The 20,226-nt window shown below is 38.0% G+C and overlaps 1 protein-coding gene across 4 annotated transcripts in view; it reads left to right on the top strand.

Annotated features, from left to right (window-relative positions):
• TMEM260 (transmembrane protein 260) overlaps positions 1-20,226 on the top strand; it is a 59,258-nt gene that overhangs the window by 12,250 nt on the left and 26,782 nt on the right. For all 4 annotated transcript variants that reach the window (XR_013961307.1, XM_080682051.1, XM_080682050.1 and 1 more), the window contains exons 4-6: positions 15,376-15,553; positions 16,789-16,902; positions 19,593-19,772. Coding sequence is in view for 3 of the 4 variants with exons in the window: in XM_080682051.1 (XP_080538177.1) it covers positions 15,376-15,553; positions 16,789-16,902; positions 19,593-19,772 (472 nt within the window). In the remaining variant the exon portion in view is untranslated. The remainder of the gene's footprint in view (positions 1-15,375; positions 15,554-16,788; positions 16,903-19,592; positions 19,773-20,226) is intronic.

Below are 20,226 nucleotides of genomic sequence, written 5' to 3'. Positions count from 1 at the left end.
CAGAATGTACGGAAGTCATAGACTTTCTTGATTTACTCTGCTTTTCCCAGAAAGCTCTATTGTTCACTTTCCTAAGTCCCATCAACCCTTTGTAGCAGAATATCACAGCGGCAGCAGATAGCTTGAAATATATAAATGCTATCATAGCTCTGATTAATAGCAGTGCTTATGAGTCAAGTCTGATAACAGTGCAGCTCTCCACTCAATTTCAGATACTGCTAATGGAATCTGTCTTCTCCAATTGTAATATGAGAAGGCCTAATTTGCCATGGAGCTTGGAGCTGTCACCAGTAGGGGATTGTGGGGTCAGATGGGAGCTGCCAGGTTTTTGCCCTGCAGCTTGTATCTCTCACTTTGAATAGAGCAGCCCCCTGCCTGCCAGTTAGCTGATAGGCCGCCGTGGGGTTTATGCCACTATATACAATAGGAAAGGGCTACATAGGCTGACTTTATAATTGTGAAGCTAGCTCATATTTCCACAGCTACTGTGCTGCATAATTTCTAATAAGTGGTTTTAACAAATGTCAGATTATGAAAAGTTTCCTCAATTACAAAAACTTATAAAACATTTAAATTGCTAAATCTGTTTCCTGCCGAGATTTTGCCACTGGAACTAGTCATCAGTCATTATGGCTATAATAATAAATGCATATATTTCTTAAAACTACAAATAAAATTACAGATCATAACTCCTATAGATTTGCTGCTTTTCAAAGCCATAGCAGTAAAAAACAGGCTTGATGATTTCAAATGTTAAGATGTACTTGTAACTTTGCATAACAAGACTACTGAATGCTAATTTTCTATTGTTTATTAAGTTGATTAGGGTTGCTAGTGAAAGTAGTTTAATATCCTCATTTTGTTGGTTTTATTATTTCAATCTTTTAAGTTTACTCATACACCTTTAGGATCTTAACACTTAAAAATTATGCAGCATTTTCTAAGTTTTGAGTTAAAAAGGACTTACTATGATGCGTTGGCCAATGCCTTTGAGACTAATATGCTGGAATATACTTTCAACCAATTTCGATTTTGCTACTGAATACAAAACACACTATCAAGATTGAGTACCAAGCTAATATTGAGGTCGTGTGTGTTTTTAAACATTTCAAACAATATTGTCAAAAATCTGTAATTTGGGAGTTATTTTAAACTAGGTTGTGCTTAAGAAGATAATGCCTCCCGTTGTGCAGGTTATTTGGCATACCATGAACACTTAGTAAAATGTAAAGTAAATGATGGTGATTTCTATAAAGCCCAGTCCAGTGTTTTTCTTTTAGATATTCAGGTATAAGTTGATGGGATATAATAAAGTGAATTGTTCTAAGCTATGAAATGAATAGCTTTCTCATTTATTGGTTAATGCATAAATCTTACTTGTAATGGAAAGTGTGATTGCATTTTATTTATGGAAGCTATTCATAATCTTATTCCCTCCATTTCAGTGGTGCTTTTTCCTCTTCTTGTTTTGAAAGCTTTTACATTTTTACCTCCAATTTTACTCAGTGGTTTAAAATCAGAACTAATACTTTGTACTTTTCCTTTTTGTGTATTGGTGGTTGATATTCATGTAGCTGAAAATTCAGGGTAGAACAATTCTTTTCCTTTTGATTGAGTCTCATGAAATAAAACAAACCTTGGTAGGATTTTATCTGGAGTGAAAGTAAATTTTTATGAAATGTGGAAAAAAAAAGACTTATTTGCAAATTTATTTTAAAGATGGAAATGTTTGGCATTTTTTAGGTGCCATGGTGGTGGCTTTGGAGATAGATATAACTTTAATACACCATGTCCTAAATTATTGATTTATGTTCATTAAATCTAAACTTGAAAATGAAAGGAAAAAATTTAGATTGTACTGCTCTCTAAATGGCCACTGACTATAATTTGCCTACAGACTACCTGGCACATAGTAGATGCTCAGTGTGTATTTGTCAGATGCTGAGTTAACTGCCAAGGAGAGAGAAAGGTTCAGCAGTGCACCTTTTTTTCAGTAGCTTAGCTTCCCACTTTGACTATTCTCCAGGTACACTGAAGAGATAAATATATGGGTGTTGATTATGTGAATGAGCCAGAAGGTAACATTTATATAATTTTCATGAATAAGGCCCAGAAAGATAAGAACTTGGGAGTATGGAGGTGGTAGACTTGCTATTAATTGTATCTTGTTTTACCACACTGTAATCCAATGCATTTTTTTAGTCGTCGATATGAGTTGACACTAAGAGTAATTTATTTACCAATAGTGCCCAGATCCTGCTTTGTGGCCTTTCTACTCAACTCCACTTACTTCAAGGAGTTTTCCATGTAGAAGGACGGTAGTGTACTCTCCATGTTGGATTCTTTGCATGCAAGTAACATCGCAGACAAATACATTTGTGGATTTTATGAAGCACGTCAAATAAGTGTTCTGAAAGAATCTCAGGTTTCTGTTACTTGCCCTTTGATGGAGGGTTGGTGGAAAGAAAAATGTATTTATCATCAATAGCAACCTGTGTCAGTGGTGTAAATTGCAACCTCCTGATTTATCCACTATGTCAACAGATGAATAGTTTTCCATCAGTGAGAAAACTATTGCACAATCAGTACCTCTCTAAGGCATCTTACCTAGGTCTCATGGATTTTGTGGACTAAAGAGAAGGCAGTTATGTTTTAACCATGGAATTCTGAACGTCACATTTGTTAGGATGCTCTTAATAGCATCACGTGTTCCTTACCCCATCTCCGCCCCCCAGTGGAGAATCTCTGTCATTTGCATTATCTGGGTGAAATTTTAAATGCTTGATCACCCTTCCCACACAACTATCATACTCTTGGTGTATCTTTCCACATTGACTAACCAGTTGCTGTCTTAGAACATGAGCTGCATGATTTTAGTGTCAACCCAAGTAAAAAGCAATTAGGTAGATGCATTTACTGCACATATACTGCAAAATAGATTTTATATTTAAAAAATAAATATGTAATAAATACAATGTTAATATAAATATATTTTTATATAAAATAAGAGATACTTTGCCCTGGCCGGTTTGGCTCCACAGATAGAGTGTCGGCCTGTGGACTGAAAGGTCCCAGGTTCAATTCCGGTCAAGGGCATGTACCTTGGTTGCAGGCACATCCCCAGTAGGGGTTGTGCAGGAGGCAGCTGATTGATGTTTCTCTCTCATTGATGTTTCTAACTATCCCTCTCCCTTCCTCTCTGTAAAAAATCAATAAAATATATTAAAAAAAATAAAATAGGAGATATTTCAATACATTTTGGATTATTTGCTATTTTGAATCATCCATATAATTGATTTACTCTGTTAGTATGAGACCTTGAAATTCAGCATACCTCTGTAACAATGTAAAAATTTGCTTTTCATTGTTAGTATTCATGTGTCTTTTACAATATAATATTGCGTTACTAATAATCATAGTAATGGTGTTTGAAGTGTGATCTTCATATAGCCTCATTAGATGTTATCTCTGTAAGTCAGGTTAGATTCTAAAAATATATATTTCATTTGAAGGAATGTCTCCCTTGAGCTTCTTCTGTGAGGTTCTATGAGAATTAGGTTGAGAATAGAAAACATTTTTTCTCATCTTATATCTAATTTATCACAAGGTGTTCTTAAGTTAACATGGAAAATAGTTTAGACTATTTGGCAATTTAGAGGTGAGTTCTGGTGAAAAGACTTTATTTTATTCACAATCGCATTTGAATTTTTTTTCTTTCTCCAGTTTACTATTAGTTTTGTTGAAGTATTTTATCAATTTCAGTTGAAAAATGTGTGTTTTAATTTCAAAATGCCACTCTACACACTAAGTGTAGATAAATAAACTTATTTATCGGTTGCCTTTTAAAAAATAACTATTAAGCACATTTATTTAAAACAATAAAAGGAACATTGAAAGTAGAGCTCCTGGATTGCCAAGTGAAAACACAAAGATGCTTCTGATTATGTCATTTCAATTGAAAAACCAACATCAGATTTAGTCTCTGGGTAGATCACAATAGTCTTATTTGAGGATCACATATATGTATAGTCTGTCTGTACATTTGACTTTATGGATGATATCAAACAGCTCATTTTGTGGCCTCAGAACAGCAATTTTATTTAAAATTTATCTATATATATAAAAGCCTAAGCGACTGTTACGACCGAATGACTGGAACGACCAGAATGACTGGAACAACTGGTCGACCAGTCACTATGACATGCACTGACCACCAGGGGGCAGACGCTGAACGCAGGAGCTGCCCTCTGGTGGTCAGTGTGCTCCTATACCAACCTCCCGCGGCCCTTCCTCCCCCCCCCCCCCCCCGCCCGGCCGACCCTGATCGGGGGACCACCAGCCAACCTCCCGCAGTCCCTCTCCCCTGCCAGCCGCACCTCCCCCCCCCCCCCCCCCCCCCGCCATAGGCCTTGATCACTGGCCAGGCCAAGGGATCCCACCCATGCACGAATTCATGCACCAGGCCTCTAGTGTTTAAATAATAATGTGAGATTGGACATTCCTTCTATATATTTCTAAAAAAAAAATTACTTAACCAGAAATTTGTACTACCAATTAATTGAACAGTATGATATGCAGTCAGATTTGTGAATAGTATTTCACTCTACTTATACAATTTAACTTTCCCAAAGAATGTTATAAATATATGTTGTAGCCTTTTCAGGAAAATAAAAATTTTATAGAGCATGTGTTCTGGTTAGAATTATTCTCCCAAAGAGTTAGATTACAGCTAACTTCTTTAATCATTCACTCCAAGACACCCTTCATTGAGAGGGATTCTCATTGGATCCTAGGATAACAAAGGCCCCAGCAATCAAAACAGGTAATGGATTAATTGTAGGCTCTAGGAATTCTGTAGATTCATAGGATTTATACCTTTCTTTAAAAACTCATAAATAAATAGATAATAAAAATGCCTATTCCATCACCTCATTTGCTCAACAAGTTTAAGACTAGATTAGTCTCAGACATTTTCATCAAAGTGATTTTTACAGCATCTCTTAGCATCATTTTTACTCCACATTTAATATCTTCTTCTATCTCAAATTCACATGGCTTACCGATAGGGAAGGTTCATTGATATTTGGTTCAATAAGGTATAAGATGGAAATTCTGAGGTATTTTGTTTAACATAAAAATTTGAGAAAATGTAAAGACTTCCTTTACATAGCAGTATGTGGAAGGCAATATGAGTAATTGAACCTTCTGTATTTTATTTATCATCCCCTTTGAAATATTTATGTTATAGACAAGGGATAAATTGCAATATGAAAAAATGCTTTTTAAGTAAATTGTAATTTCTATACTCTTGCTGAAAGAATATTGAAACACTTGAATTAAAGTACAGAATGCTGAAATGATTATTCCTTAGTATCTGTAAGATATATCCATATGGAAGCCACTTAATTAAAAAAATTTAAGTAAAAAAATAAAAATGAATCCTTCAATTTCCCCCTAATTTTGTTACTAAGACACCACTTTTATAACAGTAAAGGATAGCAATGATATAGGATGTAGCTCTTAAAAGAAACAAAATTTACCCCAATATATAACATCTTTCCTTTTCCTTTCCACTTTTTACAATTGAAAAAAGTTGAATTTCTAGATAATGGCAGAAGTAATTTTATAAAGCATTATTTGGAAGTGAATTGACTTAGGTTGAAGTAAACAGAAACTCTTGCTATTTAAAATTAAAGATAAAGTATGACTGAAGTGTATATATATATATATATATATATCCTATATAATAAAGAGGGAATATGTAAATTGACTGTCACTCCAACACACAAGTTGGCTGCCCCCATGTGGTCAAAGATGGTTGCCCCCATGTGGACACAAGATGGCCCCCACAAGATGGCCAGCAGGGGAGGGCAGTTATGGGAGGTCAGGCCAGCAGGGGAGGGCAGTTGTGGGCGATCAGGCCTGCAGGGAGGGCAGTTGGGAGGCACCAGGCCTGCAAGGGAGGGCAGTTAGGGGTGACCAGGCTGGCAAGGGAGGGAAATTAGGGGTGACCAGGCCAGCAGGGGAGGGCAGTTGGGAGTGACCAGGCTGGCAGGGAGGGCAGTTAGGGGCAATCGGGCCAGCAGGGGAGCAGTTAGGCGTCGATCAGGCTGGCAGGGGAGTGGTTAGGGGGTGATCAGGCTGGCAGGCAGAAGTGGTTAGGGGCAGTCAGGCAGACAGGCAGGTGAGTGGTTGGGAGCCAGCAGTCCTGGATTGTGAAAGAGATGTCCCAGATTGGAAAGGGTGCGTGCCTCTAGTGTGTGTGTGTGTATGAAAACATTTAGTTTCAAAAATCAAATAGCTTTCCTAGGACACACACACATATCCCATATATATATATATATGTGTGTGTGTGTGTGTGTATGTATGTATGTATGTATGTATTTATTTATTTATTTATTTCAGTCATACTTTTAATTTTAAAAATGCACTAATATGTTGACATGGCTATTCTGGTATCAGTGGCCCAAAAATAATTCTGTTGCCTCTGTAATACACTATTTAGAGAATCGTAAGTTCCTCAAATCTGGTTTCCTTACTATGTTTTCATTTGGTTACAGTTAAACATTTCTATTCTTCAGGATTTTATTTAGAAATACAGAAAAATGTCTATCCAGTACCTATTTAATATATTTAATGTGAATCTGGAAAAAGGGCAACAACCATAGTCTTCAAAAGTAGGCCGCACTTCTTGGAAAGGTGATACTTATGCTGAGTTGTAAACAATCAGTGGGAATTGCCCAAGTGAAGACAAAACTATTCTGGATACAGGGAACCTCATGTGCAGAGAAACCCAGAGATGGAGAGAGAGAGCTCATAAGTGCAGAGACTTACAAGTCATTTAGTGTTGCTGAAACACAAAGTGTGAGATGGGCTATATAAAAAAATGAAGCTATGGGTGAGCTGAGATCCGATCATAAAAGGTCTTGTGTATCATGATGAGGAGCTTATAGTGTTTGATAATCAAAGAAGACGTGTTAAAGGGTTGGAGACAGAAAAGTACAAGTTCCGGTAAGTTTTAGATCCCTCACTCTGGTGGCAATGGTGGGCCTAGGAGTGGAGGCAGACAGTGTACAAAGCTTTTGGCACTGGTGTGAGCCTGAGGTGATGGTAATAGCTGAAATAGGGCAGTGGTGGTATGGATGGAGACAAGAGGATGAGTTTTTAAAAATGTTCGTGAAGTAAAATTGGCAGGGTGTGAGGTGTTCAACAGGGAGAGAGGGAAGGGAACTTTGGTGGTGACTCCTAGGTTTCTTATTTTAGATAACTAGGTAGATAATGAAAATCACTAAAAGAACCTAAGAGCAGGAGCCATTTCAGGGAAGAGGATGAGAAATTAGTTTTGCACGTGTTAACATTGAAATTCTCCAGGACATCCAGAGTTGGAGTGGCTTTGTGGTGAGGTGTACAGCAGTCAGTCAGAGATATGTAAGTCCTAAATTAAGGGAGAGGCAGTGCTAGAGAAAGGTTTGGTTTTTCCAGTTTGTAGTGGGCAGTTGACATCAAGAGAGTAGATAAAGCCACCCAGGCAGAGTAAGTAGAGTGAGAAGAACAATTGCCTGGTAATGAAATCTTGGGGAACACTGACTTTAAAGGAGTTCATGCAAGAATAGGAGCCATTCAGAGAAAACACAGGAGGCAGATCAAAGCCATAGAAGGAAAACCAGAGGGATGTGAGGTCCCAGATGTCAACTCAGTAGAGTGTGGCTGGGGGAGTAATCAAGACAGCAGAGAGGTCCCAAAAGGCTATTGTATGAGGCAGTTAGATGGTCATTGGGGACCTTGCGAGAGCAATATCCATAGAGTGCTAGGGTGAGAACGGAGGGTAGAGGCTGCAGCTGTGGACCCTGTGAGGCTAACACGGTGCCTAGCCATGGTCCTGAAACTTCCCTTTATGAAAGCATCCTGACATCAGCTTGCTCTTTAGTCAGTTATCCTTGTCCAGGAAGGTGAAAGGAAGCATGCTCAGATTATGCAATATGCCTTGAACAATATAAGGGGACTGTCTACCTACAGAGTCAGTGAATAAATTGGAGACCTTCTCCAAAGTCTTCAGAAAGTCCTCATTCTTACTGTTGCTGACATCATTGTTTGATTTGTCAGCAAGGCACAGACTCAGCTTGCTGTGCACTGACATGGGCATTACATCTCCTTGTTAGCATGCATGCGATGCTGTGGCACTGGGCCTCACACCTGTCTTCCTACACTGTACTCACCCTGCAGATTTACTCATGTGTGGCTTGTCTTTCAGGACCAATACTTAGTTTTAATGAAAATTTTAAGATTTTTGAGAACAGCTTCACATTAAACTTCCATTTGGCTATTTTAAACAGTAGAGTCCAGTCTTATTTAACAGGCGGTTGCATCCTTCGACAATTTGATGTCCCCTTCCCCAACCTACTTTTCACTCCCTGCAGGACTTCAGCTTTCAGTCCGCTCATTTCCTTGATGCCCCTATATTTGCCTCCCATTTAACTGAGACTGAGAACCCTTTGCTCATCCTTTTTGTCTCCTCCATCTGCCACCTGTGGCTTTACTTCCTTCCCTATCTAATGCAGGCCCCATGGTTCATTACTTTAACTCTCTTTCCATCTTGCCATTCTGACTGACCTACCTAGTGAAGCCCCTAACCCTGGCTTAGGCCACAGCCATGCAGACTGATGCTGCCATTCCACATCCATAGTCTGCAGTCGCTAGCCGCTGCTGAGCATAGAGTACTACCAACGAGTCCTCATTATATATTCCTCTGCAGCTTGTGGAGTTTTCCCACAACAGATGTCTCAAAGTATCTCTATTTTTCTAACCCACTTGTCTGTACATATTATGTGGTCAGTAAGTGTCGATGGATCCTGAAACTAAGCATAAATCAAACTTTTAAAGGCAGTGTGTTCAAGTGTGGGTGTTTTAAGGGACATTCACAGTTTGATTTATAACATATACTAAAAACCTTTTATTGTCACTTTAAATGGATTATCTCTATAAAGCTGTTTTTTACAAAAGGAAATATTCAAATCTAGAATTGAAAAAAAAAAAAAAAAAAAAAAAAGCAAGAAAAGGAAGTTGGAGAGTCCAGGGAATTTCTAGGCAGGTATGTTCTAGTGAAACCACCACTGGCTGTCGTCTCTGGGTACCAGACACCCCAGCTCACACTACCAACTGACCTGGATTCTGAACATTGCCCCTGAAAGTGCTGCTGTCATTTTCTATGGAAATTATGTAGAAATGCCACCAGCCATGTCTGAATGTATTTTGAGGCTTCTTTGCCTCACCAGTTTCCAAGTAAAGAATGGGATGGGTGCTTCTGATAGGCAGAGCCCAGGTCATACACCCATGCTCTAGAGTCTAGCTGCAAGGGAGGCTGGAAAAGTATTTTGTATTTTCAGCATGTATACTAGGAGAGGGCTATGCCTCATTAGCTGGGAATCCCTCAAGCATAGAAAGGGATTTTTAGATTACCCCTTAGTTTTCATTTTATATTAGGACTACAACCCAAATTCCTGTAAGACTTAGTTTGATTTCTAAGCAAGCTCATTGAGATACTAAAAAAGATCAAGATTATAGGTTTGATTTCCATTATTGGTTTTATGATGTTACCTCTCTTCTATAATCATACTCAGTAGTCTAATAAATCATTTCTATGATACCAAGGAAAATTGGGTGTTAAGAATCTATGAATTATTCTTTGCAAAACAATCCTGACCTTGGCATGGGGTGGGGAGCAGGGGAGATTGGGGGGGGTTCATATTATAGACCTTGTTGATGTACAATTAGTCTTCAATAAAATGCTAATGTATGCAAGTAACTGTAATAGTCTAAGGTGACTGGATAAATTTAGTCACTGAAGTTTATCATTTTATCTTAACTCTTCAATTTTTAAAACCTTATGAAATATGTGAAAAGGCAGTTATTCCAATAATTAATGTCAACAATTCAAACACTTTAGGATGTCTTCCTGAGCAAAATAATGTGTTAAAAATCATGATAGATTAATGAGTCTTGAGTTTTCTTCCTGATGTTGCAGACATATCAGGACTGTCATCTCTTCAGTTCTCTTTAATTAACTGATGGTTTTAAACTTTGACTAATTGCCCTTTCCGGGGCGGGGGGGGGGGGGGGGGGGGAGAGGAACCGGGTGAGATGGAGTGTTAAAACCAGTCTTGAGAGATGTTGAACACCATTCAAGCTGATAGTGTGTTGTTTTTATGAAAGAGAAATAAACACAATTCTAGTAACTAATAAAACTTTTATTCTATTCTATTCTTCAATCCAGGGGCTACATATTTAGCCAAATAAAGTACATTATATCATTAATATAGAATGAATTATTTGGCATTAAAACTAAAATAACCACCTTTTACCCCATAATGTAATGGCACTAAATAGCTAGACGAACAGTTTGAATTCGGGTTCTGCTGCTTAATTGCCATTGGCCTTGGAAAAATCACTTTGCTTCTCTTGACCTCAGTTTCTTCATTTGAAAAGAAATAAATAGTATCTATTTAAATGAATTTATATAAGGTAAGCACTTAGAACAATACCTGGCACATGGCAGACAAAAAACTCAATAAATGTCAGCAAATTATTTCCGGAGTTTATTGACTTATTTTTTAACTTCTTTTTAAACATAATTTCAGATTTATAGAGAAGTGGCAGGAATATCCCAGTCTTTGTATAACCTCCACCCAGGTTCCCTAAACGTTAATATTTTACCACATTTGCTTTGTCCTGATTCCGTATGTATCATTTTGTTTTTAACCTTTAAAGAGTAAGTTGCAGTCACTGCACCCTTTCACCCTTAACTATTTCAGAGTATGATTCTTAAAGCCAAGAACATTTTTTAACGTATCCACAGTATAGTTCTCAAAATCAGGAAATTATCACTGATACAACATTATTGTCTAATCTATAGACTTGATTCAGATTTTGCCAGTTGTCCCAATAATGCCCTTTCTAGCAGAAGAAAATCCCAGATTGTGCCTTTTATTCTACTGTCATATTCCTTCATTCTCCTCAATCTGGAACAGTTTCTTATGGCTTTTTTGGTCTTTTAAGACCTTGAAATATTTTGATACATACAGGCCAGTTATTTTGTAGAATGTTCTTCAATTTGAGTTTGTTCCCTCATGTTTAGACTCAGGTAATGATTTTTTTGTAGGAATGTCATAGATATACTGTGTTTGTCCCATTACTGGGCTGTTAACCTTGATCATGTGGATAAGGTGGGGTCTGCCACTGTAGAGTTACCACTTTTCCCCCATGTAATTAATCTATGTAAAGGGAGATATGGCTAAACTGTGCACATATTTCTGTTACTCTAAAACTTTACCCATTAGTTTAATACCCATTGATTATTGTTGTTATGGTTGTCAAATGGTGATTTCTAATTCCATCATTTCGTATACAGTTATTAGTTGGTATTCTATGGACTCTTCCTTCTCCCCTGTTTATAGACAGTCCTCGGGTTACGTCTGACTCAACCTACGGTGTTTCATGGTTACATTGCCATCTCCCATTTACAGTATTTGTGGGAAAAAAAAAAAAAGTTCTGCCCTAGCTGGTTTGGCTCAGGCAGCCTTGGGCAAACTACGGCCCGCGGGCCGGATCCGGCCCGTTCAGCTGTTCTATTCGGCCCGCGGAGCCGAAAGAGCGGAGGGTTCTCTTGCTCTCCCCTCCGCTCCTTTACTTTGAATTTATATTAGTTCACACAAACACTCCATCCATGCTTTTGTTCCGGCCCTCCGGTCCAGTTTAAGAACCCATTGTGGCCCTCGAGTCAAAAAGTTTGCCCACCCCTGGGAGTGTCCGCCTGCGGACTGAAGGGTCCCAGGTTCGTTTCCAGGCAAGGGCACATGCCTGGGTTGCGGGCTTGATCCCCAGTAGGGGACTTGCAGGAGGCAGCCAGTCAATGATTCTCTCTCATCATTGATGTTCTATCTCTCTTTCCCTCTCCCTTCCTCTCTGAAATCAATAAAGATATATTTAATAAAAAAACGTCATTTCGACATATGTACATATGTGTTTTATGTTTTTTATTTATTTACCACAAGTAAAGGTCAGGAATTGTTATATTTATTTTAAAACTTTTTGACTGTTTCACTTCATTATTGCTGTGTATGTGCTCCATGTGAGTGACGTAGGTGCTTATGTAGGTAGGTTCCGACTTACGGCAAAAATCGCGTTATGTCGGGCCGTAGGAACGGATCTCCGACGTAACTCGAGGACCTACTGTATTTGTAATACTACATATTCATAGATTCTTATTTATTCATTGGGTTACCATCTATTACTATAATCATTCTGATGCTCAAATTATTCCCGATTTGGCGAGTGAGAGTCCCTTTAAGCTGGCTCCTGCGTCCTTTGTCATGTCTCTGTTTGAGCACTTCCTTAATTTCTGAAAAAGGTGTTTCAGATTCATTTTGTACTTGATCTACCCCATGCCTGAAATCAGCCATTTCTCCAAAGATGCTAATTGATATTTCAGTAGAAGAAGGAATCTGTATCTTATGCTGACTTTCCAAAGTAATATCAACAGATGATTCGTAAAAGTTCCTCTTAAAATGTTACTAATACTTTAAGATTAATTTATTCTCTCATTTCACTAAGTTTCCTTCCTGTGCTTGGGGCTAGATGCTTTCAATAGAAGTGAGGTTTAACTCCAGCTCACATTTCAAAAACAATGTCAAAATAATGGCTACAGACATTTAAATGCTACAGATGTTCAGAGATGGGCTAGAAACCTGGGGATTGAAGAGAAATTTGAGAAAGAGTAGAGTTTGAATAAATGGAAAGGAGCAGAGAGGACATTCAGTTCAGGGGTACTGCACGAGCAAAGGTCTAACATGGCAATAGGCATGTTTTATTAGGGAATTTTGAGAAGCCTGACTAGTTGGTGGAGAAAATAATGTTGACACTTTGTGGCTAGGTGGGCAGGGTTCCATGTATTGGGTGCCTGGACTTTAGGCTGACTCATTTAAAATTTATCCTGCAGGCAGTGAAGGGTCCTTAAGCTTGGGGGCTAGGTAGTCATAAAGGGTATGTTTAGGAAGTTTAATCTGCTGTTATATTGCAGAATAGAAAAAACAAGACAAGTTAGAAAACGATTAAAATAATTGAGTCAAAGGCCATAGGGATACAACTTGACAGGATTTTGGAATAAAGAAATGACTAATGTGTTGAATCAGGATAACTGGGAGAATGGGGGACTCTGATGAAATAAGAAACTGGTGATATTTGTGAAGGAAAGAAAACAAATTGCAAAGAGAAACTCAAAAGAAAACAGGTTTGGTGATATTAAAATTTTTATTGTAACTTTTCCCCCCTATAATGGTTGATTAAGAACCATATAATTACTCCATAATTTTTTAAAATTAATTTCTTTATTGATTAAGGTATCACATATTTGTCCTCATTCCCCATTCCCATCCCAAACCCCTCCCCACCCATGCCCCCACCCCCCTGTTGTCCGTGACCACTGGTTAGGCTTATATGCATGTATACAAGTCCTTTGGTTGATCTCCCCCTCTTACCCCCACCCTCGCCTACCTTCCCTCTGAGGTTTGACAGTCTGATCGATGCTTCCCTGTCTCCGGGTCTGTTTTTGTTCATCAGTTTATGTTGTTCATTATTTCCCCTAGATGAGTGAGATCATGTGATACTAGAAATACACTTATAAGAACTGAAAATGAGAAGCAATAATGGTTATGCTGAGAGGCAAATAAATCAGTCTGTAGTGAGTTTCTTTCTGGGCAAACAGTTCTTTTGAGTCCCAGTTTCAATGTCAAACAGTTCCTTATATGTACATGTCAGCAATGATATTTCAGTTCTGGATGGTGGACAAATGGTGGTAACGCAGGTCCGACCCTCTCTGGTTTGGTCCTGGGCAACCTGCAGCGACGCACAGCTGCTGACTGCTAGTAGGGCAAGGCATCGTCAGTGTCTTCCATCTCTGGACTGTTTCTCTTCTGTCTTCATGGCTGGAGCAGTCCTGTCAATTCCTCTCTGTTGCAGGAATCCACATGGTCTTGGAATTGTTTTCTGAGAATATACAAATATATTCTTGACCAAAAGTTAATAAAGGAATCCTTTCTATAAATTTGACTTGGGATCCTTTTTCATTTTTTGCCCAAACGATTTTCCTTTGGCTTGTTTTGACACCATGTGTGTTTTTCATGGGTGTCTTGCTGTTAGCATTACAAATGAAAGTTAATTTTCTAAAGTAATAATTTTCTAGATGTAATTTACTTACAGGATATTTTTCCTTACATGATATTCTTCTACTTTTCCCCCCTTTTCTGATTTAAATATTAGGAGGCTACTTTTTATACAAAATAATATAGTTAAAAAGTAATGATGTGGGGTCATATAAATCAAAATTATTAGATACAGAAGTGCCTATTGAATTTTATAACTCTTGCTAGACATAGATATTTGTAATAGCTTTAATTTTCATAGCTTTAGACTTATAGTGAAATAGGACGTTGTTTTGGTTTGATATACACTAGTACAGTGGTTGGCAAACTGCGGCTTGTGAGCCACATGCGGCTCATGAGCTGCGGTTTGCCGTTCTGTTGACTAATGAGTTTGCCAACCACTGCACTAGTGTATTCAACCATATTACCAATCTTGAGTCATGTCTCAATTGAGATCTGGATTCCTGACTGATTTGAAATGTATGGCTCTTGTTGGCATTTGGGGGGTGAGGAATTTGTTTCTAAGTGCAGCATTTGATTCTTTCTGCATTATTAAAATTCCCATACCTGTTCCTCTCTTTAAAAATACATTGTTTTTAACTTCACCTCTGTGTAAAGAAGAATTCATGAGAAACTAAGCACTTAGCTAATAAGATCTTAAAACCACCAAATATTGTGACCAAGAGATGCTTCGCCATATGTTGGGAGATGGGTATAGAAAGTATCTGGACCCAAACATTCCCAGGAAGTGAGAATGAGGATTCCTGAATAGATATTTTGCCATTTCCTTAATTTTTACAATTAAGCATATTTCAGTCTTAACCGGACCATCATGCTTTGTGGATAGAGGAAGAAAAATGACACAGGTTATCTCTCTAGCTACTAACTCTTCAGGCTTTCTGAACTGGCTTGAACCCTAGAGGTTACATCTGAGAACTAAACCTCATGTCACCCACAGGATACCAAGCAGGTTTGTTCATTTGTGTGCTAATAGGTTAACATATGGACTTCCTAATTAAAATCTGTTGGAGAATATTATTACGTGGAGGAATGTACTAACCATGTAGTGTGTTGGGATAGTACTGGGTGACTGTCGTAATTTCCACTGCTACAGTTATAAAAAGGAGAATAAAGTCGGTTCTTTTTGTTGGGAAAGAAGATTTCATGTTATCTATATTTGCAGGTTTTCTGGCTCACATGCGGGAGGAATCCTTGCTGCGGGGGTGTTTTCATTTTCTCGTCTAACATGGCAGTGGTCCATCGCAGCAGAGGTTTTTAGCTTAAACAATCTGTTTGTGGGGCTGCTTATGGCTCTTACTGTACATTTCGAGGAGGCAGCAACCTCAAAAGAAAGATCAAAGGTAACCTATTTTGAGCACAGTGAAATAACTTTGTGTTTTTATTTTTAGATAGATGCTGTATTTCTTTTAAACTTTCGTTTAGATATTGTTTATCTGTTCTGATTACTGCCAAGGTAATCTAGGCATGTTGAGAGAGAAAATATTCTCAGGTCTTTTACTGTGGACCACGAGAGCCTTTATAAAAGATGGGATTTTCCCTTCCTCTCTTGGAGTTCAAAAGTTTTTTGGAGAAGAAGGGGATTCTGAAATCCCCTTTGAGTCCTATGGGAAAGATAGGCTTGTTGGTTAATTCCACCATCGTGTGTGTGTGTGTGTGTGTGTGTGTGTGTGTGTGTGTGCGTGTGTGTGCGCGCGTGTGCGCACGCACAAGAGAGAAAGACACTGTAATATGCTAAGCTCTAGATTGATCACTTTAAATTATATACCATTATGGTACAGTGACTTATTCCCCAATTCCAAAAGAGGATCAAATTTGTATTTATTTAAAAATTTAAATTCTTTATTGTTGAAAGTATTACATATGTCTCCTTTTTTCCCTGTTGACCTCTCCCCAAATTTGTACTTTTAAGAGGAGAGCACCAAATGTAAGAATGAAGTAGTTCAGAAGCGATTACAATGAATTCTAAGGTAGGCACTATCATCAAGATAATTTGAAGCTCGAAGGAAGCCTGTCTCCTAAGAGCTTATAGTCTACACATTGGAAAATGCCAAATCGTCTCTGTATAGGCAGCATTGTGTTGTCAGGGAATACAGAACCAAAAAACCATTGTGGTTATCTGTGGCTTCCGTAAACAGATCTGTGATGCTATTAGAGGTTTTTTGTTGTTGTTGTTTAAAATAAACTTTTTTTCTGATTCTGAAAATAATGCATGTTCAAAAAAAAGTAAAAACACTACCCATTGATAACCAGGTTCTAAATAAATAGTGTTATATTTCATTTAATGGGAAAAAAGTAAAGCAAATAATTGCTGAATTTTAGTTACAGATGTTATTCAAATAAGAATTACATGATATCCTATTACTGTTAGGACTTATCTAGTCCTCATACAGGACTTTAAAAAATAGTGGTGATAAGTATTAGTGACTGGTAAAAAAATTGACTGCTTGTATCTAAGCAATTGATTTTTAATCTGACCTGTGGTAGGCCTAGTTTTAATATAAAGAATAGCTTTTTACTATTGTGCTTACTTAGAGTTTTAGGTGAATATTTAACTTGTTTTTTATTTTATTTTCAGATAGCTAAAATTGGTGCTTTCAGCTGTGGTCTTAGCTTATGTAATCAGCACACAATAGTACTCTATGTTTTGTGCATAATACCATGGATTCTCTTTCGACTTTTCAAAGAGAAGGTAGGTTTTGAATTTTGTAAAAATGAAAGTTCATAATATTTTATTTAGGCCCAATACAACATATGTCACCATGGGACTTTACTTTTTTTTTAGTTTTATATATTGTTTAAATTACCATAGGTCCTAATAACATTGGAAAAATAGGATTTTTGACAAAAATTCTGCAGTATTGATTACAGTGGCATCTGGCCTATTTCATAATTTTCTTATGGATTCTGAATGGCTGAGATCTCTGCTCAGGCAGCAGGAATGCCATTTCCCAAGATCTGAGCACTGGTTGCTTTGTCAGCCCGGCTTCCCTTCTCCATCTCTATCTGATCCTCAGCGGTTGAGCCCTGCAAGTGCCCCCAGAGGTCCCCATGAGATGAGACTCAAGTGGGCTTCCTGGAAAGCGTCCCGCAATGCTGGAGGAGCTGGATGTCCACTGGGACTCTTTCCCCACTGGGAAACCATAGCCCCAGGGTGTCCTCTCCATGCAATGCTGTGCTGGCCCGCCGGAGGGGTGGTGCAGTCGCTTCCAATGCAGTCCTTCTCAGTCTCTGTGTTCCAGGGACACAGATTCGGGTACTTGCACAATGGTGTTTTGTCTATGGATAGCTGCTGGTTGGTCTTTTTGTGAGGAGACTGAAGTCAGGAATGATCTATGTCAGTGGTCGGCAAACTCATTAGTCAACAGAGCGGCAAACCGCAGTTCACGAGCCACCGTTTGCCGACCACTGAGTTACCAACTTAATGGTGTCACTCTTAGCCAGGTTTCTGACCACTGAGAAGGTACATTGAGAAGTCTGAGAGGTGCGTCCTGAGGCAAGAACCTGGCAGCCAAGTGTTAGATGATTGAGAGGGGAGGCCATGCTTTGTGTAAAACATGCAGGACTCAGAGCTGACAAGTTAGGAGGCTGGTTTGAGAGCCTCTTGGCCCTGTACTGAGGCCAGATACTGATGAAGGATGACATTTTGGGAAGAATGACTCTTCAAAGGACCTGTCATTTCCATCATTTAAATAACAGAGGCTAGAAAATAAGGTCTACCAGTGGCGTGACAGGGTAGTTGGAGTTGAGGCAGAGGAAGAAGTCCTGAGTCACTTGGTTGCATTTCTGGCTGCTCACTTGAAAGATCTGGGAAGCTTTGAAAGAGTGTGTGTTTATATGTGTGTACATATAGGGTGTCCCAAAAATGCATACACACCGAGTAATTATAAAGCAGTGTTAAAATACATTTCATTTTCAGAATTGAGCTATCAGCTGTTAAAGTGTATATACATTTTTTGGGACACTCTGTATATTAATGTATGTATCTGTGTGTGTGTGTGTATATATATATATATGTGTGTGTGTGTGTGTATGTGTATATATATATATATATACATATATATATATATATATATATATACACATACACACACACACACACATAGAGGGTGAAGCTTAGACACTGATATTTTTTAAAAGCTCTCCAGGTGATTCTAGTGTATGCGCAGCTAGGACATGGAACCACTCTCCTGGGCCCTGTGGATAGCTTTCATGTAGCTGTCTCCTGTTTCTTTCCTGCACAAAAGGAAAACTCTGTAGCAGTTGCATCTTGCCATTCTATAATATGCAGAAACTGCCAAAATGCAAGCATTTACTTTCTTTAAGACTACTTTTAAGAATAGCAAAGGCATGTTGTTCAGTTAGTTATTTCTTACACTCTTTTCATGATGTCATTTTTTATGTATCTCATTACCCCTTTAGAAATAGCAAATGAAATCAGTACTATAATAAAAACACTCCATAATCAATTAAGAATGTTTATTTGAAAATATTAATATAAGTCAGCTACTTGTTGTACATCTGATGAATGTGAATCTTGATTCTTCTATCCATTGTCACATATGAATTTCCCTTTTTTGTAAAGAAAAAATTGGCAATTTCCAATGATGATATTTGTAAGAGACCCCTTTTCCCAATTACTAAAGCAACCACTATTTGAATCTTTGAATACACCAGAATTCTTTTGGACTTAATCTATATAAGACTTTGTCACTATTATCCTTCATTTTAGAGGTGTGCAAATGAGAAATATATTCTCTATAGAGGCAACCTTGTTATATAGAACAACACATTTCCTTTAGTACTTCATTCTATATGTAAATTGAGGATAAAGAGCATTTGGGTGAGCTGGGAGGTTATTTGAAAGCTAGCTTCATTTGTGCCAAATATTTCCATGATATGACCCAAATTCTTGTAGAAAGTTTCATATTATAATGTATAGTCATAACAGAGTGTATAGCTAAAGTCTACTCCTGATGAAGGTGATGAAATGAGTTTGTATTAGGACAATATTTGAGGGCATATTCAAAATCAACTGAACAACCTCATCACTTCCAATTGGGTTTATCTCTGCAATGCTGCATGTCATGACATGGTTTTAATTTTAAAAGATGCAATAAGAATGGTACTTAAGGGTCTTCGCTAGTATTATTTGCTTCACTCAGATTTCACTTGCCATGCAAAGGAGTTCAGGCTGATGCAATTTTCTAGTAATCCCTGGTAATCAGAAGGTTTAACATGGTATTCTGTGGTGACTTCATATAAATTGAGAGATCAGAGCTGAGTAAACATAGTTGATGTTTTCCTTGATGTGTTCTTGAAGTTTCAGGACGAATCTACTAGGATAAACATTGTCATACAACACACTGTGCTCTGATGCAGGAACTCTCCCGGGGCTCTGTGTTGAAGTTGAGCCTGTGTTTCTCTGCTGGTTTGCTGCCCTACATCTATCTTCCTATCTCATCCTACCTCAATCAAGCCCGCTGGACCTGGGGAGACCAGACGACGGTGCTGGGATTTTTTACTCATTTTCTCAGGGAAGAATATGGAACATTCAATCTGGTAAATTTATACTTAAAGCTCTTATAAGGAATAAGTGGCAAAACTTCCATGTTCTGCCTGGACCTTGATTGAAAAAAAGAAAAAAAACAATCATGTTTGTCAATGGCAGTATGTAGAATTTTTATTTCAGTTATTTATGGAACAAAGTTGCCCATTGAAATGTGACCTTTAACATATGTAAGGAAAAAATGGAATCCCTTAACCTGATGTACCATTATATATCTTGAATGTATTTTAGGGTAACAAGCATCCAAAAAGCTCTGCTGCCAGCACTTGGAAGCATTTCCGTAGTGCTGGGTGTCACTTTGGGCTCTTGGTCTGTGATTTAAAATATCTGGAAAAGATTGAAGGAAAAAGAAAACTCAAAATTTTTAATTTACTTTGACCAAAACTTTCTTTTTATATATTTGATGAATAGTGTTCATGTTTGTATTTAGTGTAATGCCTATGTGTA

The sequence above is a fragment of the Plecotus auritus genome (genome assembly GCF_963455305.1).
Source record: "Plecotus auritus genome assembly, chromosome: 1".
Taxonomy (NCBI): domain Eukaryota; kingdom Metazoa; phylum Chordata; class Mammalia; order Chiroptera; family Vespertilionidae; genus Plecotus; species Plecotus auritus.
This window is presented reverse-complemented; position numbering and strand designations above follow the sequence as displayed.